General features: G+C 40.2%; 3 protein-coding genes across 5 annotated transcripts; 2 read left to right on the top strand and 1 right to left on the bottom strand.

Annotated features, from left to right (window-relative positions):
• The first annotated feature begins 303 nt into the window (after positions 1 to 303).
• Positions 304 to 11009, top strand: stt3a (STT3 oligosaccharyltransferase complex catalytic subunit A). Of its 2 annotated transcripts, none has more exons than XM_079507116.1 (18): positions 304 to 433; positions 1115 to 1239; positions 3015 to 3075; positions 3175 to 3296; positions 3511 to 3656; positions 3789 to 3879; positions 3988 to 4094; positions 4209 to 4373; positions 5194 to 5374; positions 5611 to 5766; positions 5905 to 5996; positions 6391 to 6546; positions 6958 to 7146; positions 8426 to 8542; positions 9131 to 9233; positions 9481 to 9669; positions 10063 to 10178; positions 10651 to 11009. In XM_079507116.1, exons 2-18 carry the CDS (start codon positions 1152 to 1154, stop codon positions 10687 to 10689), a joined length of 2118 nt encoding a protein of 705 aa, XP_079363242.1. In that variant the 5' UTR covers positions 304 to 433; positions 1115 to 1151; the 3' UTR covers positions 10690 to 11009. The 2 variants fall into 2 exon arrangements, with proteins under 2 accessions (XP_079363242.1, XP_079363243.1); XM_079507117.1 differs by lacking the exon at positions 304 to 433 and adding an exon at positions 438 to 483.
• A 119-nt stretch (positions 11010 to 11128) lies between these two features.
• On the bottom strand, positions 11129 to 16230 carry LOC306927399 (uncharacterized protein). Of its 2 annotated transcripts, XM_079507120.1 has the most exons (8): positions 16093 to 16230; positions 15797 to 15882; positions 14773 to 14838; positions 14015 to 14727; positions 13598 to 13916; positions 13231 to 13291; positions 12587 to 12866; positions 11129 to 12439 (listed from the first exon to the last, which is right to left on the bottom strand). In XM_079507120.1, exons 2-8 carry the CDS (start codon positions 15836 to 15838, stop codon positions 12166 to 12168), a joined length of 1755 nt encoding a protein of 584 aa, XP_079363246.1. In that variant the 5' UTR covers positions 15839 to 15882; positions 16093 to 16230; the 3' UTR covers positions 11129 to 12165. The 2 variants fall into 2 exon arrangements, with proteins under 2 accessions (XP_079363246.1, XP_079363245.1); XM_079507119.1 differs by having other exon boundaries at positions 11130 to 12439; positions 14015 to 14838.
• Positions 16231 to 17549: 1319 nt separating this feature from the next.
• On the top strand, positions 17550 to 23110 carry thap12a (THAP domain containing 12a). Its single transcript, XM_079507254.1, has 5 exons — positions 17550 to 17835; positions 18405 to 18525; positions 19956 to 20051; positions 20171 to 20210; positions 20886 to 23110. Exons 1-5 carry the CDS (start codon positions 17750 to 17752, stop codon positions 22736 to 22738), a joined length of 2196 nt encoding a protein of 731 aa, XP_079363380.1. The 5' UTR covers positions 17550 to 17749; the 3' UTR covers positions 22739 to 23110.
• Positions 23111 to 23975: the final 865 nt, after the last annotated feature.

The raw sequence follows: 23975 nt of genomic DNA, 5'->3' as shown, positions 1-23975 counted from the left end.
ATTAAACGTTGTAGTTAGAAATTGCAGATAGGTTCTCTTATAATAGTCTCTTGTAATTGAGTGTCCATAAGTATCTACTCTGGTTGAGGTTGAGTACTCTTCCCACCACTGCACTGTATTGACCAGTAATGTACTAACTAAATAGATAAAATCCCAGATGAATAGGAACAATCATTCTAATTTAAGCCACCAGAGGGCGTAGTGATGATTTGACTCTATTCTAAGGACACGTCACACCACAGCGCCACAGGGACTCTCCGCATGTTTGGAACACGACTGAGTGACTAGCCGAAGAGCCAATCACGGTTGTGCAACGTCTCACTTTAACAGCAATTAGCCAATTGGCGCTGGCGGTAAGGCTGGTTGGGACGGGACTAGTATACGCCCAGGGTTGTCTGTGTGTGAAAAGTGGTGAGAGACAGGAGCGGAGTGGGTGAGTGTTACTGAACATAAACTGCTCACTTATCTGTACATTCGAGCGGGGTAATCATCAATGCTTTTAACTCTAATTATCTTTCTGTGTTTGTGGGATTAAAATGAGTTATTGGGGTTCGTAAAAAGAACACAGGGGAAGGGGTTGAGGCCTCCATTCATTTAGACTGCAGCTAGCTAGCTATAGTAGCTAACGTTAACATTGAATGGAACCAGACAACTCACACGTCACTAAGACAGTAAGACACATTAAATGCACGCAAACAATGATTAAGAGTTGCAAACACAATCGTTCAGTGCAAATGTTGCATTCATGTTTAATGTACATATCAGGTGTACTAGTCACTGCGGATATGTTTCCATTGCTCTTGTTGATTCTTGCAAGGTTAGCTAACTTCCTACATATCTAACGTAATAAGGTGAGATCTTTTACGCTTGCTGTCCTTGACGTTTAAAATTAAAATGTCATGTGAGTGTCATTCTTGCACTGGTTTTAGCTTCTAGATACGGACCCACTTCCGGGTTGGTTCCCCTAATGCCACAACAAAGTGCGTGTCCTTATCTGGTTGGACTTGACCTAAACAAAGTTTACCTTCATCTCAGGAGAAAAATGTGAACTAATTTAGAGTTTGTTATTGTAGATTCAGCACTGACTGAGGATTGTATTGTGTTCTTCCATTAGGTAGTGTGTGTGGATAGCTGTCCCTAACATTGTCAAGATGACTAAGTTGGGGTTCCTGCGTTTGTCCTATGAGAAGCAGGACACACTGCTGAAGCTGCTCATTCTGTCTATGGCTGCTATCCTCTGTGAGTCCCCCCACCACATCTGAAGCACCAAACTCAACCTTTTCATGTCGAGGACCCCCAAGTGAACATGCATTTATATTTTAGAGATTTTATTGTTGAAAGTAGCAGGTCTACAAGCTCACAGCGTGTTGTAGCCTAATCTAGAGTTGCAATACCCTCCATAGCTCCTTTCGGAACCCTACGTTAAAGTTTCTGACATTTTGATGACTTTATGTAGGGTTCCTTCTCACCGGCGTCAAGCGACATGGGATGCCATCTGATTTCCCCTGACTTAGCCCTGTGCTGCGGTGTGGGTGTCATGCTGACATATTCCAAACGAAGCATATGAACGCTATAGGAGACAACGAACCATCTGACCCCCCCCGCGAACGGCTCAGAAGCCGTTAAGTATTTTTAATGTTTGTACGACCGTTTTGGCAGCTCTGAAATTCTCTCTTGTTGACATCCCATTGTACCGCCTCTCGGCATCTCGGTTGGCTAGCAGCGCCTCCCTACGCGCCTCGTAGGCGCAGCTAGCCAACCGAGATGTCAACAAGGAGGGACCGAAGAGAGAATTTCAGAGCTGGCAAAACGATCGTACAAACATTAAAAATACTTAACGGCTTCTGAGCCGTTCGCGGGGGGGGTCAGATGGTTCGTTGTCTCCTATAGCGTTCATATGCTTCGTTTGGAATATGTCAGCATGACACCCACACCGCAGCACAGGGCTAAGTCAGGGGAAATCAGATGGCATCCCATGTCGCTTGACGCCGGTGAGACCGGACCCTACGTGGTAGGTCCAAAGGAGCTCAACCCGGGGGGTCCGGAGACGGGCTATACCCTCCATTGACCCCACTCATCCAATTTGGTTTGAGATCTGCTTGTCTTAAACAACGTTAAACTCACCAACATTGCAGCTGTAGTCCAAGCTTGAATTATCCTCTTTCAATCTGCCGAGCTTGTTTTTCATAAAAATCCCCTGTAGACATGTTATGAGATACTTTCTGTCAAGACATCCCCTGCAGGTGATTCTTTTTCTAAGTGCTGGAATTTGGAAGCACTCGTCATAAGTCACTGAACGGCCCTGTGTACCACCTGTTTCAAATTTGCACATACTGCAGGAGGCAGCAGTGCGACCCGTTAACAAAAACGAGTGCTTCCAAACTGCAACACTTGACAGAAAGTAGCTCATAACATGTCTACGAGGATTTTTATGAAAAACAAGCTTGGCAGATTGAAAGAGGATAATTCAAGCTTGGACTACAGCTGCAATGTTGGTGAGTTTAACGTTGTTTAAGACAAGCAGATCACAAACCAAATTGGATGAGTGCGGAGTCAATGGAGGGTATTGCAACTCTAGATTCATCCCATTATAAAAAAATCTAGAGTTGCAAATTGCGGCTAAGCGTGTTGTATCGTGACTATATTTAAGTGGTGAAACTGATTTGGATGCTATGTTAAATAATGAATGTACCTGGGGACCCTCTCAGTCTCAATGACCCTTGGGACTCCCTGGACTCCACTTTGAGAACCAAGTCTGTGACTGACTGCACTAAACCAAATTTAGGTTATAACCTGCATGCCTACCTACTGTACATGATGCACCAGTGTATAAATCAATTTACAATTTACAATTTAGGCATTTAGCAGACGCTCTTAATCCAGAGCGACTTACATTAAGCAATAACAAAAGCATGGCATACATCACATATATAAAAAGTAGTTATCATGAATCATGCCTAGACTAAGAACAAACTCGGAATGAATTATGTATGCTTTTCTTTACCCCTTTCTAGCCTTTTCCACCAGATTGTTCTCTGTACTGAGGTTTGAAAGTGTCATCCATGAGTTTGATCCGTAAGTCTTTGCATTTCATTGAACGCTAACTGTTAATGATCTCCCCCCCCCCCCCCCCCCCCCCAATGTGGTGCTTAAATTTACATACTGTATCCTCAGATATTTCAACTACCGTACCACCCGCTTCCTAACGGAGGAAGGCTTCTACAAGTTCCACAACTGGTTTGATGACAGGGCATGGTATCCTCTGGGCAGAATCATTGGTGGCACCATCTACCCAGGTACGAATGCTCAATAAACTTTTAAAATGACAATTACTTTGGTCTGGTTTTGTTTGTTTGTTTCTTATTATTGTGTTATTAATTTACTGTGGTAGACTACAAAGTAGGCTTAGGTGCAGTTAGGATGTGGGATGTCCATCAAGTGTGCTGTTAGGTTACCACTTGGACTATGACAATAGCAAGCTTATATCTTCTCTTGTGTCTACCTCAACAGGTCTGATGGTCACCTCCGCTGCCCTTTACCATGCACTACACTTTTTTCACATCACAATCGACATCCGCAATGTCTGTGTTTTCCTGGCTCCCCTCTTCTCTTCCTTCACTTGCGTAGTCACATACCACTTCACCAAAGAGCTTAAGGTACTCTAGATAATGGACAAGCAAAAGGAACTCTCTCATATGCTGACTTTAAATGACAGTCTGTGACATACTAACTGTACATCATCTTTCTTAACTTTGTTCTGGTACTCTCCTGGACTTCTCTATACTCAGGATGCAGGTGCTGGACTTCTAGCTGCTGCCATGATTGCAATCGTGCCTGGTTATATTTCCCGTTCTGTTGCTGGTTCTTATGACAATGAAGGTAAAGCCCTTATGCATACAGTATTTTCATTTATTTTTTCGAATCGAAAATTAAATACAGTGTTAGCCACGATAAATGCGATAAATGCTGCTTTGCTCTTACACCTAGGAATTGCCATCTTTTGTATGTTGTTGACCTACTACATGTGGATCAAGGCCGTCAAGACGGGTTCAGTGTACTGGTCGTCCATCTGCGCACTGGCCTACTTCTACATGGTCAGTAACTATCTACATGGCAATACAAGAGAACCAATGATGCATAGACGTGTTTACAAAATTAATTTGGGCTTCAATCACACTTATTGGAGGGTTGTATTTGTGCGTTCACAGGTGTCCTCCTGGGGTGGCTATGTGTTCCTGATAAACCTCATCCCCCTCCATGTGTTGGTGCTGATGCTCACAGGGCGATTCTCTCACCGCATCTATGTTGCGTACTGCACTGTGTACTGCCTGGGCACCATCCTCTCCATGCAGATCTCTTTTGTCGGATTCCAGGTAAAAACGGCCACATAAATCAGAGATTAATCAAATAATTGGTGCATAACTCCACATACTTTGTACCATGGATATTCATAAGCTGTATGGGAAATTGGGAATGGACACCTTATAGTGCAGTGCAGTCAGTTAGCACTCTATTGCTATTGCTAGCTTTAAGTCCTCCCTAAAGAGCTTTCTAAATACCAACTGGTCTTCCTAACCCTTTAATAATAATAATGAATTGCATTTTTATAGCGCTTTTCCAAGTGCTCAAAGCGCCTTACAATGGTTCATTCATTCATACATTGGGAGGTTTATATATATTGAAATGTTCTTTATATTGTTTTTTGCATATTTACTCCCTCTGTCCTACAAGCTCACAACACGGCATCAAAGGCGCTTGCCCATAGCACTTTCCCTACCCCCTTAGATAGCACTTTTTAGACTTAGATAGCATTTGAAACAGACTTATAGCATGTCATGTAGACAGCACAATACTTGCATTGTATGTAGTCATAGCACTTCATAGGACATATGTATAGCATAGTATAGCATATATGTATAGTTTATATGTATAGTGTCATTATATAGATGTTCTAGTTCTTAGCTCTTAGCTAACGCATGTTTCATGATAAATGCATTTTTATATATGTGATGTATTCCCATGGCTTTTTTGTTCTTGCTTAATGTAAGTCGCTCTGGATTAAGAGCGTCTGCTAAATGCCTAAATTGGTTGTCGGTCATGTGACACTGTTTGACACCTTGAAGGAGTCATTGGGTTCAGTTTTGTTCTGTGATGTACAACCCTGCTCACCCTGTCCTCTTGTCTCTCTTGCAGCCAGTGCAGTCTTCAGAACACATGGCTGCCTTCGGTGTGTTCGGCTTGTGTCAGATCCATGCCTTTGTGGACTACCTGCGCAGCAAGCTCAACGGCCAGCAGTTTGAGGTCCTGTTTAAGAGTGTCATCTCCCTGGTGGGCTTCGTCCTGCTGTCTGTGGGAACTGTTCTCATGTTGACTGGTAAGAAGTGTCCACCCCAGTAGCAAGATTGTGTGTGCCACCCCGTTACTTGCAGATATATTCTAGCACTATGAAGTTGATTCAAAAACAAATGTTTTTGTGGATGCAACTGTGCAAATGTACTTCACTGATGTGTTCATAAGCTTAGAGGGAACTCTGGGTTCATCTTGGTTAATGGAGGTGCTTCTTTTGTAGAATTATCAAGTTGTTGACCCCCATCATGTCTCATGTTTTAGGCAAGATCTCACCATGGACTGGTCGCTTCTACTCACTGTTGGACCCGTCCTATGCCAAGAACAACATCCCCATCATTGCATCTGTCTCTGAGCATCAGCCCACCACCTGGTCCTCTTACTACTTTGATCTGCAACTGCTGGTTTTCATGTTCCCAGGTAAGTAGACCAACATGCTATTAGACTTGAAGCACAATTCATCTCTTGTTGGTGTAAGTATGCAATATTGACAATTAACTTTCATGAATGTAAACGAATAATAAAAATGTTAATTGTTCCTTTTCATTTTAATTACAGTGGGTCTGTACTACTGCTTCAACAACCTGTCTGATGCCAGGATCTTCATTATCATGTATGGAGTCACCAGCATGTACTTCTCAGCTGTCATGGTATGTTGTTGATATAGTATATATACTTTTTGATTGATTATTTGATCTACAAAAAGTACAGGGGTACAGTCAGTCATACAATAATGCTAAAAGGATAACACAAAAAGCCCAGAGGGCTTGTTTCCATTGTTGTCCTAAAACCTATCACCTGTCATGGTATGGTCTTATACAGCCTATAAAGTACACCTGTGTTTCTTGACAATAGTCTTTTGCCAAGAGTTTGTTTACTTTTGAGGCTGGTCCAACCTCAAGAACAAGGCACTAACTGGCACCCAACACGTGAACACGTGTAGCCACGTGTATTAAGTATAATTAATAAAGTCATAGAAGAAAGGTGTTTTTTGTGCAATATGTGATACTAAAAATCTGTCAACAATCCATCTTTTATTCTCAGGTGCGTCTGATGCTGGTCCTGGCTCCAGTCATGTGCATATTATCAGGTATTGGCGTCTCACAGGTGCTGACCACCTACATGAAGAACCTGGATGTCAGCCGTCCAGACAAGAAGTCAAAGAAGCAGCATGACGCTACTTACCCAATCAAAAATGAGGTGAGGCAGAGGGCCATCTTTGAAGGGTTGTGTAAGACAATATAATTGGTCGATTTGTGTCATTAAACAGATGTCAAACATTTAGGGCTGCAACTAACAATTATTTTCATAATCGATTAATCAGACTATTATTTAAACGATTAATCAGATTATGGCACTTACTTAGCTATCACCTTATACATTTTATTTCAGGTTATTTTAACAAAAAATACATAGATGAATAATTCATTCAAAAATACATTATTACATTTTGCTCAGCTGCTGATTAGGCTGATATTCAAATAAAAGACAAATAATTAAATTGACACAGATTTTGTATTTGACAATGGTACTATTTGGTGTACTATTTGGTGCTCCTGTGTTATCTGCTGGCTTGCATCATATCATTATATCTTGACGTTTCTCCACCAGGTTGCCAGTGGGATGATTTTGGTCATGACCTTCTTCCTCATTACCTACACCTTCCACTCTACCTGGGTGACCAGCGAGGCCTACTCCTCTCCCTCTATTGTGTTGTCTGCCCGTGGCGGCGACGGCAGCCGGATCATCTTTGACGACTTCAGAGAGGCCTACTACTGGCTCCGCCACAACACCCCAGAGGTTAGAAAACAATCCTGTTATCTGTTTAAAGGCCACGTTGCTCATCCCCCTCCGGAGACCTGTGTTGCATGCATGTCTTTACCCATGTCTACTGGAAATTGATCACTTTTGATGGTAGGTTTTCAGACTTTTTTTTTGTCTTTTGGGGTATGTTAAAGGTGATATTTAAGAACTGAAAGGCGGGACACCCCTGGATCTTTTCTGGTAGTTTCCCTTATGTGTCAGGATACATCCTGCCAAATTTGAGGGTTTTCTGAGCATTTGTGCAGTTGCAGTACCAATTTCATAATTTTGCCAGAAGCTTTTCCCCAAAAGGGGGGATTGTTGGCCCCTGAGACCAAACGGGGCCGAGTTGAGGGTGATCGTTATGAACTCGTGATGGCCCACGGATAGATAACAGGAAATCATAGTGAAAAAAACTTAGCAAAAAAGACCATGTTGGTCTATGACAGAAATTCAGATTATTATTGTAATTGCCATATTACTTCCCATGAAGGAATAAATTAGTCTGAAATGAAATACACAAATTGGCAGTAGTGCACACCCTAGTGAATGTATTTACTGTAGTTGCGATTTACTATGAAAACCTGTACCTGCCGTCCGTCACCCACGCCTCCATATATGGTCACGCCTCGTGCCACCATATATGGCCATCTCCATATATGAAGATCACGACACTGACCTCATCTAACCCTGGATAACTAACCATACATGGAGAAGACTGGATCATCACTTAGATCTGCATATATGGAGCCGGCCAGCAACTCTACATCTGACCTTAAACTTAAACCCTTAGATCTCCATATATGGAGCTGACCTGTTATGACATTCCATATGTTGATCTGACCTCATCAAACCCTCTACATTCAAGACACACTCCATATATGGCCAGTACAGAATTCATTCCATATGTCGATCTGACCCCCATTCCAAAGCGCCAGCACTCGCCCAGCAGTCACCCTTTAGAGCGAGGTCGCTTCTCGCCCTCAGGGCGTCTTAAAGGTTTCAAGGGTAATGTTTGGAGTGGTGTGAAAATGCATGTTAATCAAAGTGTCATTTTAGTATGATCTGACTTCAAAATGTCAGTCAATACAAAGGTTTAGTGGATAGTTTGTTCTTCGGCAACAAACATTATGTATTCAGCTTTTTGGGTGACAAATAATCAGTTTTATCTATTTTTCCGTTGGTCATTTGCTGATGTCCAAAATATGGTCTAATACTGTACCTATTATACTGTGACTTGTGTTATAGTGAAAATGTTCTACTTTATTATTTTCAGGATGCCAAAGTCATGTCATGGTGGGATTATGGTTATCAGATAACTGCCATGGCCAATCGAACTATCCTAGTGGACAACAACACGTGGAACAATACGCACATCTCCAGAGTAGGACAGGTGAGCCTTTCGACATAAGATTGATGTAATAAGGGTAACCGTGCTGTAGGAGCCAAAGAGTGCTTAGTTATAGTAATTTTCACTTGGTTGGTGATGGGTGTGGGCACCGCATTGACGCTCCATTATTGGTGGGAGCATCTCTGTGGGTGGCCACCGGTAGTTGACAAATAGAGGTATCTGTACCAGCTCACTCTAAGGCTGTTTGAACTTGGAGGCAGGGTGAGCTGGGAGGATACATTTTGTTGACCGCACTCGCACTTTAGTTGATATATTGATTCATTCACGTTTGTTTTGCTCACTGTTTTGATTGTTTGGATTCTTTGCACATATTTATTGCATATATATATATATATATATATTTATTGAAATTGTTTTGTGATATTTGGTGCACTGAATAACTATAAACATTTTAAACTTATGAGCTCGTTTCGATATGAATCATTTTATCATTGTTTGGCGCGTCATTACAGTTTGTTTTTAACTCCCATGTTTAGCCTGCCGGCATGAGTAATTTAATGGAAATTATTATCAGCCACAACACGTGCCTTTCTTTGCACTACAATATTTTTATCTCCATTCCCTATGTAGGCTATGGCGTCCACAGAGGAGAGGGCTTATGAGATCATGAGGGAGTTGGACGTCAGCTACGTCCTGGTCATCTTCGGAGGACTGACAGGCTACTCCTCAGACGGTATGTCAGGCGTAACGGTAGACAAGACAAACACGATGTAACTCTTAACACTGAGCTTTCAAATGCAGCATGTGTGAGTTGCCTATGAGCCCTTTGCTCGTCTCCTGCCTTCCTTTGTCATTTCCAGTCTAAGGAAATGTTAAGCATATATCTCCTAATGCTTGTTCTTAGCATGATCCCTTTAAATTACGAGACAGCGTCTTTACATAAGGTGTATTTAATGAAAACATCTGTCTGCCTCCTTTAGATATCAATAAATTCCTTTGGATGGTGCGTATTGGGGGCAGCACAGACACAGGAAAGCACATCAAGGAACACGACTACTACACCCCCACCGGGGAGTTCAGAGTGGACCGGGAGGGCTCCCCCGTCCTCCTCAACTGCCTCATGTACAAGATGTGCTATTACCGCTTTGGACAGGTCTACACAGAGGCCAGTAAGTAGTCACTGGAACGGCAGGTCCTGCTACCTGACAAATTACAGGTTCAAATTGTTGTCTACCAACTATTTTTAAGTTCATAGAATGTTAGCCAGGTTAGACAATTGATGCCTTGCTGTTGCCTTCTTTGCTAGAGAAAGAAGGGCATATTGTCCTTAACAGCACAGAAATTCATATTTTAAGCCTTAATCTGGTACATAATCGTACTTGAAGGTGAATCATTAAAACAAAAACAAATCTGTGCAATAGTAGCAGATATCACCTACTGGTTAAAATAACTGTCATCCAAAACTATTCAAATACCTGCACAAATGTTCAGTCAGTTAACCAATTTCAAGTTTACTGTTGCATCTGAGATCAACTTTAATCCTGTTGTCATCTGTTCTGTAGAGCGCCCACCTGGTTATGACCGAGTGAGAAACGCTGAGATCGGGAACAAAGACTTTGAACTGGACGTGCTGGAAGAGGCCTACACAACAGAGCACTGGCTGGTTAGGATATACAAGGTAACAAATGTCACTTTGTGACCATTTTTTTTTATGTGCCTCTTGGTCTAGTTTCTCCTCATTGTCTTGATAAAGAAAATGATCTGATCTCTGCTTGCGTTCTTGCTCTTGTCCATCAAAAGGCAGTACACTGTTTTGTCAATCTTTTGAATTAATTTTAATTTAAGTCATATTTTGTAATCTGAAATGTTTTAGTTTTAGATTCTACAGTTGATTTTGTCGACAAAGATGTATTTTGGCGGGCCTTGATGGCATCGTAATGGCTGATTTTACACTTTGTTGCGTGCTCATAGATATTTTCAGAACCCAACACACAAGCACAACCAAATATAAAATTAATTTTCCAGACCATATATTTAGTCTTAGTCATCATAACTCAGTACTCAACAAACTTTTTCATAGTTTGTCACTTTCTGTAAACTATTGTAGAAGCTCATTTTGATTAAAAACAAATCTGTGTTCAACCTTGCAGGTGAAAGACCTAGACAACCGAGGACTGTCAAGGACATAAGAGCTTTCATCTGTCTGCAATCACACACCCCTTTTAGCACACAGCACTGAATGCCTTCCCCTGTGGTTAGCAGATGAGTGGGAATTAAATGAATACTTTTTATACCTTATGTTGGGGAAAGCAAATCACAAGAGATTGTTTTGTGGATAATTTGTTTTGTTATTTTGTTACAATGAAATGTCTCATCTGGTACCAGAGGGAGATGGTGATAACATCCAAACGTCAAGGTGTTATTACAATCTTGTGGCCAAAAGAAAATGTTCAATTGAGAGCCTGGATTTGTACAATATGGTCAATAAAGTGGGATAAATGTGATAAAATGTTGAGTTTGTATTTTTCGGACGAGTTTTGTTTTTTGTTCAGAGGATTGTGTGCATATCTTATGCCTGTATTTAGGCCAAGTGCTGGACATTAAGTATATGATCAAAACATCTGCACTGTTTTATAGCTACAAAGAACATTTTTATTAGTCACATCATACAAGTATAGGGCTTAAGAAATCAACTGTTATAAATAACTGGTTATGAGAACATACAGGCAAACGGTGGATGAAAGGAACCGATTGTGTATTCCAAACAGATGGCAACGCTGACCTTACACTACCTTAAGTTGAGCGCTTTATAGACAATACTTCAACCTGGTGCTGTAAAAACAGACCTCACTTCTAGTTTCTCAGTTCAAAATACATTTTCAGTGGCTGGCAAAGCTGATCCTACTGAACTTCAACTACCACAAAATGTAATATCAGGTCTGAACATCATTTTACCCTCTTTTTTTTAACGAATTCCCAAACTATAGATGGTACAATTCTCTAGAAGTAGTATAAGTATAAGCTGCATTAAAAAAGATGGATAAAAGAGGTAATAACAAGTTTATTAACTTGTATTACAAATTACACCGTTCAGTAGACTAAGCAATCATGCAATTTTGAAAGTACCTCAACAACATACCGGTACAAGTAACGACTGTAGCATTCAAATATAATAAAATATACATTGCACATGGAAGGAAGGAAAATGATAAAGGCTTTTAAAATAATAAAAGCAATCAGTTTGATTGCACTGAAGCAGCGGTTCCCAAACCTTTTTGGCCATGCACCCCCTGTTAGTGCCCGACCTAGCTAACGCACCCCCCCACATGGAAATATAAATTGAATAAGCTATAAAGAGACATTTCCTATTTATCCACATATGAACCTGAATATGGCATATATATGCAGCATAGGCTATGTTCTGTATATACTTGCCCTATATGGGCATAATGTTAATATATTTAAAATAAAACCATAGCACCATCAGCCTTTTTATGCCCTAGAAGGCGCTCGCGCACCACAAGGGGTGCACCACAGTTTGGGAACCACTGCACTGAAGCATTACCCATTTTAAACAATTTGTACAAATGTATTAGAATACAGAATTCTAAATGCAGAACCCACATAAAGTGAACATTAGCGCCAGTGTGAATAACCTAACATGTCTAAAAGTCTTGCGGCTGGTCGGGCAGATCTTCCAGAAGGGCAGGGTTTCTTCTGTAGATGTATGCGGTGGTGGGGTCATTATCACCTAACCCCGCCAGCTCCGCCAGTGAAGACACACAGGGGTCGTGGTCGGCCAGCATTCCAGGCAGACGAGATGTTTGGCGATGGATACGGTTGGAACGCCTCACTGGCGTTAGGAACTTCAGGTCTTTAATGTTGCTCTTTCGCCGGGACCCAGATGCATTTGCTTCACCTTCGATTGTGTTTTTAACTCTAAAAAGGAGGCAGTTAGCAAGGGTTGAGTAGGACTGATCCTGGTTAATATTACATTACTTTTATTATCACACTGTTTTTGTGAATCAACTTAGTTCAAATAAGTACATTACATGTATTGTTATCAGAGCCATAAACAATACACACCTTTGCAGGTATGGAGTGGTGCTCACACTGTATTTCACCATGGAAGCTTTCTCATCCTTCTTTGGTGTGGTCTCCAGAGAGTCCTCATCGCCATCTTCATAATCATCACTCTCATCTTCCTCGCTATCAACTTTCTCCTCTTCATCTTTAGTCTTCACTTCGACATCCTCTGGCACATAATCAACGTCACCTAGTTCATTCTCCTCATCGCAACATTCATCTTTTGCCCCGCTGTCCTCCATTTCCACCTCACAAGAGGTATCATTTGTCTGCTGGGATCCTTTGGAATGAGAAGCAATGTGGCATGTAAATTAAAACATGTCTGCTTATATTGCAACTAACATTTAATTTAACCTGTTGGCTAACATACATTCTTGAAGTTCAAGTCTGGTTTGTTTTACATTTTTAATGTACCGATTGTGGCTAAGTAAATATGACTATCCTTTTATATTATTTATATGGATGAGAGCAATTACAAGTTACAACCAATATCACAATCTGTGTATATGGCACAGAACCAATCGTGATTTACCACCATACAATTTCAGCATATAAACCTTGTTTGAACATTGAACTGACACCCCAATACATTATTGCTGTGTTAGTGTGTACTTTGTAGTGTGCACTAAATTGTCTAAACTTACCATCCTCACATGGAGAGGGAATCTCTAGGGCTGCCAAGATATCACACAAGTTTACCACAACCTGTCAAATAGAATTACGGGGAAAGCTGGTTAGTAACTTGTTTAAAGACCAACTATGAAAACACTGGTGGTTTTCATTAATGTTTTTTTTAACTGGTTTTCAGACGAGGTCACTGGTAGTGAAAACTACCATAGTTTTGGTTGGAGAAAATAAAAATACACATTCATGAAAAGTGTATCCATTGTTAAAAACCAAAAACACATTAACCACACCAAAAATAAGATTTATGTTGTCTGAAAGTCCCACTGGGTCTTTCAGAGAACATGATAGACTGAAAGGGCCATAGGGTTATTTTATTTAGCTTACGTCGCTCAGTCTGGGCTCTGGGTCAACAGGGAGATCTACGTCAGAGTTGTCCAACAGGTCCAGAGTGGTATTCATGATCTGTGGAGTTGAGCCGTCATATGCTGGCTGTACAGGTTTCTGGTCATCTTCAGGCTGAGCAGCAGTAGATTCAGAATCAGATGGTAACAGAGGCTGAGACTCGACTATCTTGGTATCAACCTGGAATTTAAGCTGACAGTTTGGCTTAACAGCTGTTTTAGTTTTGGTGGGAGCTACTGTTGCCATTGCTGGCCTCTTCAGAGTCTTCCCCTTGGATGCCAGCCACTCTGCCAGTTTTGCCCTGGTGGAGGAACATATAAAACATGATCAAATCTACAATCCCTAGAGTGAGAATGAAACAATGGAAATAAAGTGAAGAAAAACTCAAAGACTGCAAACCTCCTCTCCTCAGCCGTCTCCATAGAACCTTTGAATTGGCTGATAGTACTGGTAACAGAAGGCTTGCTGACTTTCTTGTCCGTACCAACTGGCAACTTGTTGGGCTTGATGTTCCGTGTTCCGTTTGCCTTGGGCAACACGGTAGCATTCCTGGAGCTAGCCACAGTTGCTGGAATGGACCTGCTAGGGGGGATGGCAGAGCAAAGGCCTGTAGTAGGGCGGCCAGTGACTGTGCGCTTAGATACTGGAGGTCCATTGCACACTGATTTTGACCTTTGGGACTGAAGACTCTGTATGCCACGCCGAGGCAAGTCTGCAACAGATTTAGACCTCATTGTCATCAACTTTCCACCCGTTCGGCTTTCTACTTTGGGCACTGATGGTTTTACAATTGGTTTTTGATCATCCCCTGCTAATGAAAGATTTGACTTCCAAATGGCTCCAATTTTAGACTGGACAACTCTGCCTTTATACATGCCAGGAGCAGATTTTGTTGGTGGCACAGCAGCTGGTGGCTTTGGAACCTCTGCAGCTAGTTTTCTATGTCTCACAGCCTGTTCAGTGAGAAAAGCTTGACTCAATGTTGTCTTGGGTTTGACATCAGCCTTCTGCACTGTCTTCAGTCTTTCCACAGCCTCTCCAGATGACTTCTTTGTATTCACCTGTTTGGGCTTTACTTTTTGAGAAGTACCATCTGTAGCCAAGGTTGCCTCCTTTGCATTGCTCTTCTGGCACAGTGGGGCCAAAGTGGTAAACACTGTTTTGGAAACATGTGTTTTAGAGGTCTTGCTACCATCTGCAGGCTGAGCATTTTCTTTGTTAACCTAAAGAGAGAGAGAGAAAGAAAAAAGGTAAAAAAATTAAAAAAAAGTGTCTGTGTGTAGAAGGAGCCTAAAGACAAGTGTTATCATAACACATTTATTTGGCAAATGTTCTGCTGCAAGAATGTATATTCTGTATCACAGTTGCTAATTTATTCAGTCAACCACATACACACACTATGTATTTGTTCCATTGGCTGCAACTGCAAAATATAGGCTAGAATATACTATCTCAGCATCCCAGGGAAGATTGAAAATGTTATACATTATGCCCATCTGCACTGCTCTACAGTCATTCATTGCATGTCTGCACCAATGTCTTATTGATGCTGCTTTTTAGCACATCTCACCTAGGTTAGTTACGTTTTGGTTTTTTTGTCATCAAAGTTTTTTATTGATTTTACAATAAAGCATACAAAATACACATGACTTACACAAAAGAAAGAGACAAGAAAAAAACAAAACAACAAAACAACTAGCAGTCAAAAAAGAAAAACCCCACCCCTCCACATTCTGTTGTTGACAATAGTGATTATATCCGTAATGTATTACCAATTACAAATTGTTAATGCAACCATCCTTCAATATACAAATAAAAGTAGTCCCATATTTCACGGAACTTTAGGTTAGTTAAGTTAAGTTATTACTTATTTATTACTGGGATCTAGTCTACTCTGGCTTTTGTATATTATATTGTAAAATGTTAGATATTAATTTGATCAGACACGCCCCTACCTACTGTAGGCCTGCTAATGCCTATTCAAAGTCTTCAAACATGCAAATTGTCAAGTACATTTTATTTTAATACATTTATTGCAATTGATTTGTTTTTCCTTCAAAAGTATTAGTACAGACAGTGTAAACAGCCGAATATCTACATTTTACTAAGGCTATTGAGCACATGTGCTGAATGTCTAAATTGCATATAAAACATTTTAAATCGTGAAAAACATTAAATTACCCTTTTGTTGTTGTAGTGTCTTCTTGAAATTATGTTGTCCATTTTCTTCTTCGTTCTCTCGGCCAGTTAAGGAACGAAATGAGAATCTGAGGGGAGAGTAAAAAACACAAATGTTAACTAGCAACTTAGCCAAATGCTAACGGTCCTAGAGTTAACTGCTCCCTTGTAGAATGTAGTAGCTAGTTACGTTACCATATTTAACGAAGTCACGATAGATCGTTATTTCTGCTTAATAAAACAGTAACGAGAATTTTCCCATTGTAGTTGTAGAAAAAGTGCGAATAATGTTAACTTACTCAATTCCCTGGTGTAGTGTGGAACTATGGAAAAACGAACCAACCGAACCGATGTAGGACAAAGATGAAGTGTCTTGTGCTACCAGTTGAATTGAATGCCTCGCCTTGCAATTTGCATTCTAGTGAAAAACAAACTGCTTTGCTTTTTAACTTTGGCGCCGCTGCGCTGGGATTGGTCAGGATGAGGTCGCTCGAAACCAAATCCAACCAATAGGATTTATTTTTCACCAGACGTGAAGCACGTGGAGGCGGAGTTTCTGTCCTGAAAAACCCTCCTCTGTTCTTTTTGAATGTTTGAACAACACAACCATTCCCCACTAACCTGACTCCGCCAGATGGGGCAGCAGAGAGTACACTGGGTTCCCCCGGAGTCAGGTTAATTCCCCACAGTATCTTGGTTTAAACCTAAACAGAATTCCTGCACTAGGCTACTTGCCTACTGCTGCGCCAAAGCAACACGCCCAAACCATGACAGTAGAGTACACGGGTGACTGAGTACAGTAGTAGTGTTGTTTTGTCTCTAAACACACATAGATGAAAGGGGAGACACACAAACTCAAAGGGGAGATCCACAGATGGATGTATTGTTTGGCTTTATGTATGTTGTTTAAATGATTGCATAATTTATTTGTCAGAAATGTACAAATGCACAAGGTACAGTGACAGTCAGACAGACATTTGGGATAAAAGAATAACACAAAAAGTATTTATCTATCTATCTATCTATCTATCTATCTATCTATCTATCTATCTATCTATCTATCTATCTATCTATCTATCTATCTATCTATCTATCTATCTGTGTCTGTCTGTCTGTCTGTCTGTCTGTCTGTCTGTCTGCCTGCCTGCCTGCCTGCCTGCCTGGTGCCTGTCTGTCTGTCTGTCTGTCTATGTTAAGGATTCTGCTACCCATTTCACATTATTTTACAATGCTTCCCTACCTTTACCAGATAGCTGGCTGGCTGCTATTTAACTTTCATTGCAAGGGAGTGTCACATGTATTTTATGTATTATACAATTTATATAATATAATAAATGTACAAACAATTTAACAAAGAAACAAATCTGTCAACATCATTAACATACATGTCACAGACGCCAGAAATCAAGAGATTTTGATTGATTGATTGATTGATTGAAATATTTATTAACAGTTTGCAGAATTACAGTACATTTCAAGCACAAACTCAATACAAAGGCTGTTAACTGTGAGTGGACGACCCAATCAAAAACATTTAGAGACGTACAAATAGACACTTCTGTTCTATATAGACAGAACAGAACAGGAATTCATCATAATGGAGGTAAAAGATGAACCTGTTGTGTTTATGTACTGTATTTAATGTTTAGTATTACTTTTATTATGAGTTCAGTTCAGAAATTAATTCAGAAACAAGCCCGGGCAAAAGTTGGCCAACTGAACAACTTTTGCCCGGGCTTGTTTCTGAATTAATTCTGAGGATCGCAATTCGCAAAGGATTGTGGGAACAGGAACCCTGCAGCAGCAGCGCGCGCGTTCTCTGGACTGGACTCAGTGGACTGGAGACAGTTGCATGCTGCTTTGTTGTGTGTGGACTGTGGATGATATAGTTTAGTTATATTTAGCAGACAACAACGTTATAAGTCACTTCTTGCGCTTTGCATTGAGTCGTGAAAGATGCAGAACCACTGCGCGGTGCTTAACTGCACTAGTGGTAAATCCAGCGACCAGCCTCTCTTCAGGTTTCCAAAGGATGTTGAAAGGTAATTCTGCTACTGCTAGCATAGCTAGTTAGCATGTGTTCCTACCAAATCCTCAAGTGTTGTTCGTTTTATTCTGAGTCTGAGAAGAATGTACAAATGTAAAGACAATTCGGTTACCGGTACATTCATTAAACTGTATGAGCCTGTGTTGGACACAAATGGGTGATATGTATTTGAGAGTGAGACATGCATCCTCTGAGAATACTACTACGTTGTAGGGTAACAAGACAACTCACCCCTTTTGCCACTTTTGGTGAGTTGTCCTGACAACTCACCCCTAAACGTGAAGACATCTCACCCCTGCTTTTCCATATATTCTTGAGATAACGCTCAATTCTGGAATTTCACATCCATAATCTCATCTAGAATGGTTTTCCTGTGGCATCTGTGGAAATTGATTGATATTAATATTTTGGGTGCTCTTATTCAATGTACCATTTAAAACAGGTTCGGACCAACTGCATGTTGTGTATTATGTTACATTATTTTGATCATTATTACCTGGAAATGAAGAAAATTCAGTATGGCATTAATCTCCTTCCATTTTTCATTTTATTTATCTTAATTAGATGCAGGAAGTGGTCTGAAAAATGCCATCGCAAGGATCTTGAGGACGAATCACCTGACAATTTGTACAGATACTACAGGCTTTGTGCAAAGCACTTTGAAACATCTTCAGTTGAGAATAATGTAAGTAATGCATTATAGAGCCAAACATTTTTTTTAAACTATAGTTTGCAGACTGCACATTAAAATGCGATGTGGTCAAACGGTTTACATCTGGGGTCTCCAAATAGTTTTGCATCATGGACCACTAGTAGTCAATATTTCTGTGGACCTGTGTCTGTCAATGCCTTGTAAACTAATGCTTTTTCTGAATAGACGGGAGTTATTTTACAATGCAGATTTTTTCCTCTTGCGCCTTTGATGGCAATTGGATGATTTGAGGCATTTTGTTCCAAAAATGTGTTTAGTTTTGCAAAAAATCCACCTGTTGGTGGTGGTATGACAGGCCAATGTGAAAAGGGGGAGATTTATTCCTCATTATAGTAGAAAAATTCATGAAAAATTTCACGTAAATTGCACGCTGCGTTCATGATTTGAGGTTTTGTGTTCAAAACGGGCCAATCCTGCAAACGTTTGAAGCCAATGTTAGCCAATTAGGATGGAATATGAAACGATGTGCGGGATTTTAGGACAGAATCTGGAGGAGTAATATCAAAAAATGTGTTTAACAAAAGTCGGCCTCTTGGTGGCGCTGTAAAAGGCATGTGAAAAATGCAGGACAAAGGTTTTTCCTTGGCCTCTAGGGAGTGAAGGTCTGAAGTGAAGATTTCCTGTTACCGTGGATCGATGTGGTCGAATGAGGAGACTGAAGCCCTCATTGAAATATGAGGACAAGTACATTAATCAATTGCTTAAACATGGAGTGCACTCACTCATTGATTCACTTGTATACCAAAATCTGTTTTAATTGACCAAAAAAAGCTTCTTAGGTCAAATATTGATATTTTCAATGATTTTTAACATGTAACGCAAAGATAATTACCTAGTACAACTTTAAAATTGTCTTGAGGGTGGCAAATTATTGTATGTAAAATGAAATAAATCATGGCGAATGGTCCGCAGGCGCAGATCACCAGCCAACACCAAGTCTGCATCACCAGCAGACTTGCAAGCCTTATTGTATTAGATTTCATTGGCTGAATGGAGATTAGGACATTCTAATTCTATTCTACAGGCAGGTTATCGCACATAATTGAGGCATACATGTAAGATTCTGATATGTCATCAAGGTTACGGAATATATTTCTATGATTAATTGAACTACCGGTATGCACAAAAATGAATTTCACACAATTTTTTACATAAAACAATTGTGATGTGACAAAGATGATTCTGATACACCAAGGGCTATGGGGCGTATTATGTCTGAAACATTTGGGAATGTATGATCTCAGACAGAAACATTGACCAATGGAACCTTTTGAAACAACTTAAACCATTAGGAGCTGGAATACCTGCTGGACTTATTTGACGGTAAAGAAAGTAGGCTTATATAGGAATGTAATGTGATATTTTGGTGTCTTGTTGTGAGCTTAAGTGGTTTATTTTGTCAGGAGGATCCTCACAATATCATGCTGAAGGATGATGCCATACCAACCATCTTTGATGTAGCAAGTCAACCACAACAGCAGAAGCAGAGTAAAGAGACGGTAGGGAAAAACAAGCATGTGCATCATGAAAAAATGTTTTTTTGAGTACTTTTAATACATTTCGTGGTATAATACACACTACATGCATTTAAATGTTTTCTCTTTTATTTTTTTGCTAGACTGAAGATGAGACCGATAATAAAGACAAAGTGAAGAAAAGTAAGTTGAATTTAACCTGAATTGCAGTATATTCAAGCTAGTGTAAATTAATGTTAATACTTAATACTCACCCTGGGCAAGACCTACGCTGAAAAGACTATCAGCGGAAGTTGCGGGATTTTAGCGGAAGTATTGCCCAAGGAAATTACGTTGATGCTTTACAAATCAGTTTACATTCTCCGCGAATGAAACAAGTGTTGTGATTGGTCGGGGAAATATCGTATCCGGGGGAAATACATCTGACTGATGTTCCGGAGGATACATCCGCCCGATAGCTTCTCTGCCTTACGTTGTGACCAGGCTCTTCTTTTCGCAGAAAAGTAAGCCTGGGACCGAGGCTACTTAATACTACTACTAGTGTTATTACCAGTGCAGTGAATGTATTCACAACCCTGATATTTGACAGGTTGTAGGTTTTAGATCGATATTTAAAAAGAAATGCTTACATTCAAAGTATGGCTGGGTGAATATCACAATGTTTTTGACCAATACCTTGATACCTATTGTGACAATAACAGTATAATGGGGCTTAAATGCTAATATTTGATATAATATTAATACATTGCCCAGCCCTAATGCAAATTAGTCATTGTTAATGCCCCAATATGAAATGCCTACACTTTCATTGTCAGATATTGAATTGACCAATTCCAATGATTTATTTTTTCCTTGTAGAAAACGCAAAGGCCAAAAAAGTGGCAAAGAAAGATGATGCTCAGACTACTGCAAAGAAAGATGATGTTCAGACTACTACTACAGAGGAGGAGGTCTATAAACAGAGTATCAGGTCTTTTTTTGAAGCTCTTGTACTGTTGGGGGAGCAAAACATTCCTTTAAAGGGACCTGCTGAAAGATCTTCAGCACAGGAGAACCTTGTTTCAAATAACTTTCAGGCATTGCTAGAATACCGCATGAATACTGGGGATGAAGCCCTACAAAAGATGTCTAATTCAGACCCTTTAAACAAAGAATGCTGCCCCCCAATGCAGCTGAACCAATTGATCGAAGTGTGTGAGAAAAGCATTCGTGAAGGCATCTTGGAGGAAGTCAGGAAAAATGTATTTTTCTCATTGATAACCGATGATTTGGTTAAGATTTCTGGGGAATGGCACCTGCCTGTGTTTCTGCGTTACGTGGACCAAGGTAATTGCCAGCAGGAAAGGTTTGTTGGATTTTTGCCTTTTGAGGGAGATGGAGAGGCTCTGACGGAGAGACTCTTGTCTGATCTCTCTGACAAATGGGGTTTGATTATGGAACACTGCAGAGGTCAGGCTCATTCCTACTCTGGCAGACATTTTGGCAAAATTAAAGCGTTTGCCACCAAATTGACAGAAAAATTCCCAATGGCAGTACTTGTACCAAGATCCACTTGTTCGTTGAATACCGCGTTTGCCAGTGGCATGGCTTCACCAGCAGTCCAGCTTGTCTTGTCGACTTTTAAGAAAATAGAGTCATTTTTCAGTCACTCCCCTTCCCTACAATTAGAGTTGGAGCATGCCATTGCAATTTTCTACCAGGACAAGGCAGAGAAAGCTAATGAACTTAAAGAGATCTGTCGCACTAGCTGGACTACAAGGCATGATGCCTTTGAAGTGGCAGTCGACATTATAGAGTCGATACTACTCTGTGTGGATAGTGTGCATGATAACGAAGACATGAGATGGAGTGACCAAGTCACACATGACGCTTTGGAGATCTCCAAGGCGCTAGCTGATTTTGAGTTTGTCATGGCCTTGACTGTGCTTAAGAATATTATGTCACTTACACAGGCGTTTGGGAAAAATGTGCAAAGCAAAGCTACAGATGTATATTTTGCAGCAAACAGTTTTCAAGCTGTACTGCTGTCATTGGCTGAAGTGTCTGACAACATTGATGTGTATCATGAATTCTGGTATGATGAAGCCATTAACCTAGCAACTGCAATGGAGATCACTGTCAAGGTTCCGAGGTCAGTCTTGAGAAAGCATCGGCCACAAACAGTTTCTGTGATCCAGCCACAGAGCTACTACAAGGAATACCTTTCCATTGCTGTGGTGAACCATGTTATTACAGAATTAAAAGAACTCTTCTGCGAGAATCACCTAAAGGCTCTGAGATGTCTTTTGCTCATCCCTGCTGTTGTGGGCCAGAAAAAGTCTTTAAATTCAGAGGGCGAAACTGATATAAAAATGTATGAAAATGACATCCCTAATGCAGCCACTCTCTCTGCCGAGCTGCACTGCTGGTGGGTTAAATGGGTGCACAAAGGCAAGGAGGACAACGGGCCTTCCACTCTTAGTGAAACGCTGCAACTGTCTGACATTAAGTTCTTCCCCAACATGCTTGCAGTCCTTAGGGTGGTTGGCACCCTACCAATCTTGAATCTTGAAAGCAGCTACGATGTGGCCTACAGGCGCTTCAAGCTATATGTGGAGAACACTCAAGAAATCGACAGATCAAAGGGGCTTTCTCTTTTGAATGTAAACTGTGATGCTAGACATGACCTGGACTCCATGGTTGAGGCTTACATGAAAACATTCCCCAAGTAGGAGAATGTGTAGTTGGCCTTAATCACTTGTTCCTTGAAATCATAGGTCAGACAGTGTTTTACAGTTTCTACAGTGTTGTTGATAGATATATCTAAACAATCATCATTTTTTTGTGCAGTTTTAATTGTCCTTTTGAGGTAAACTTAATTGAAAAAAGAAAAAACACTCCAGCTCTCACTTTTATCATTGTCTTTAGTTATGTTGTTCACCTTTTGATTTCACAGTTGTAAAAGATTAAACAGAATTGTCTGATTCATGCCCAGATTTAATTGTGCTTTTGTGGTAAAAAAAAAAAATCTGTTTTTGTTTGTTTTTAAGAGACACCAAACTGGAGTTTAAAATGTGAATCATTAAAAAATACACATTTAATTATCTTTTTGGTTTGTCATATTTGATGTGATCTTAGAAGCCTCAAGAATCTACAAATGCCTTCTAAATCATGACAGTTTTCTGAAAAACCCGTTTCTATATGGTTCTCAAACTATTTCATGTCAAAGACCACAAAAATTATCTAATTGCCCGCCAACCCTATCTGAAAATATGTTCTTGTTCCAGGGACCTCCCAGAAGCAAAGATGAGTTAAAAATGTTCGCTGTGAAAGAATATATATTCAAAGATTTTCACACGTTTTTGCACAAGCTTGTAGCGTGGCACTTGGTGCCACACTGAGCTTCTATATCTGCCATTTTTTTTAATGGCTAAAGTTTAAAATAATTGTTAAAGTGGAATAAAAGCTTAGGTGACACAGATGCGTTCCAGGTCTTTATGGTTATTAAGCAAACTAGTGGAATTCGACCTGCTCCAGCCTCCTAGCCACATTATTAGCATGTAGAGACTATAATAGCAAGCTGGAATTTAACTGAGCATAACAATTGGACATCAGACAAGTATAAAAAACATAAATGGAAAACAGTTTATTTTCTCCTCAAGATGAACTGGTGTCAGGGTGAAATGCAACACATACTGACTTGTTTTTAAAAGCAGAGATGGGGTAAGAAATTTTGATCCCTGTGTTCAGGTTGCACACATTAAACTCCATATGGTTAATTTGGGAGTATATTTAAAGGGATATTTAACTTTCAAATAAAATAATCATTACACAGGTACAAAATATGTAACTGTTCAATTTTACAGTAAAATAATACTAGTACACATGCTGGTGAGGGAGTGTATGAGAAGTGGGCTACACCAGTGTTTAAGTTTTATAACTGCCCCCAAAATGTTTGTAATAACCTGT

The sequence above is a fragment of the Electrona antarctica genome (assembly GCF_951216825.1).
Source record: "Electrona antarctica genome assembly, chromosome: 8".
Taxonomy (NCBI): domain Eukaryota; kingdom Metazoa; phylum Chordata; class Actinopteri; order Myctophiformes; family Myctophidae; genus Electrona; species Electrona antarctica.
Note: the sequence above shows the minus strand (reverse complement) of the source record. Positions and strands in the feature narration are given on the sequence as shown.

Excerpts from the sequence above, each read along its gene's own strand:
- stt3a (XM_079507116.1), top strand. The coding sequence starts at position 1,152 with ATGACTAAGTTGGGGTTCCTGCGTTTGTCCTATGAGAAGCAGGACACA. Across the intron at positions 4,374-5,193 it reads TCTCTTTTGTCGGATTCCAG|CCAGTGCAGTCTTCAGAACA; the intron begins GTAAAAACGGCC and ends TCTCTCTTGCAG. Across the intron at positions 8,543-9,130 it reads ACATCTCCAGAGTAGGACAG|GCTATGGCGTCCACAGAGGA; the intron begins GTGAGCCTTTCG and ends TTCCCTATGTAG.
- LOC306927399 (XM_079507119.1), bottom strand. The coding sequence starts at position 15,838 with ATGGACAACATAATTTCAAGAAGACACTACAACAACAAAAGG. Across the intron at positions 13,917-14,014 it reads GAGACGGCTGAGGAGAGGAG|GGCAAAACTGGCAGAGTGGC; the intron begins GTTTGCAGTCTT and ends TTCCTCCACCAG. Across the intron at positions 12,867-13,230 it reads TCCCTCTCCATGTGAGGATG|GATCCCAGCAGACAAATGAT; the intron begins GTAAGTTTAGAC and ends CTCATTCCAAAG.
- thap12a (XM_079507254.1), top strand. The coding sequence starts at position 17,750 with ATGCAGAACCACTGCGCGGTGCTTAACTGCACTAGTGGTAAATCCAGC. Across the intron at positions 18,526-19,955 it reads CATCTTCAGTTGAGAATAAT|GAGGATCCTCACAATATCAT; the intron begins GTAAGTAATGCA and ends TTATTTTGTCAG. Across the intron at positions 20,211-20,885 it reads TAAAGACAAAGTGAAGAAAA|AAAACGCAAAGGCCAAAAAA; the intron begins GTAAGTTGAATT and ends TTTTCCTTGTAG.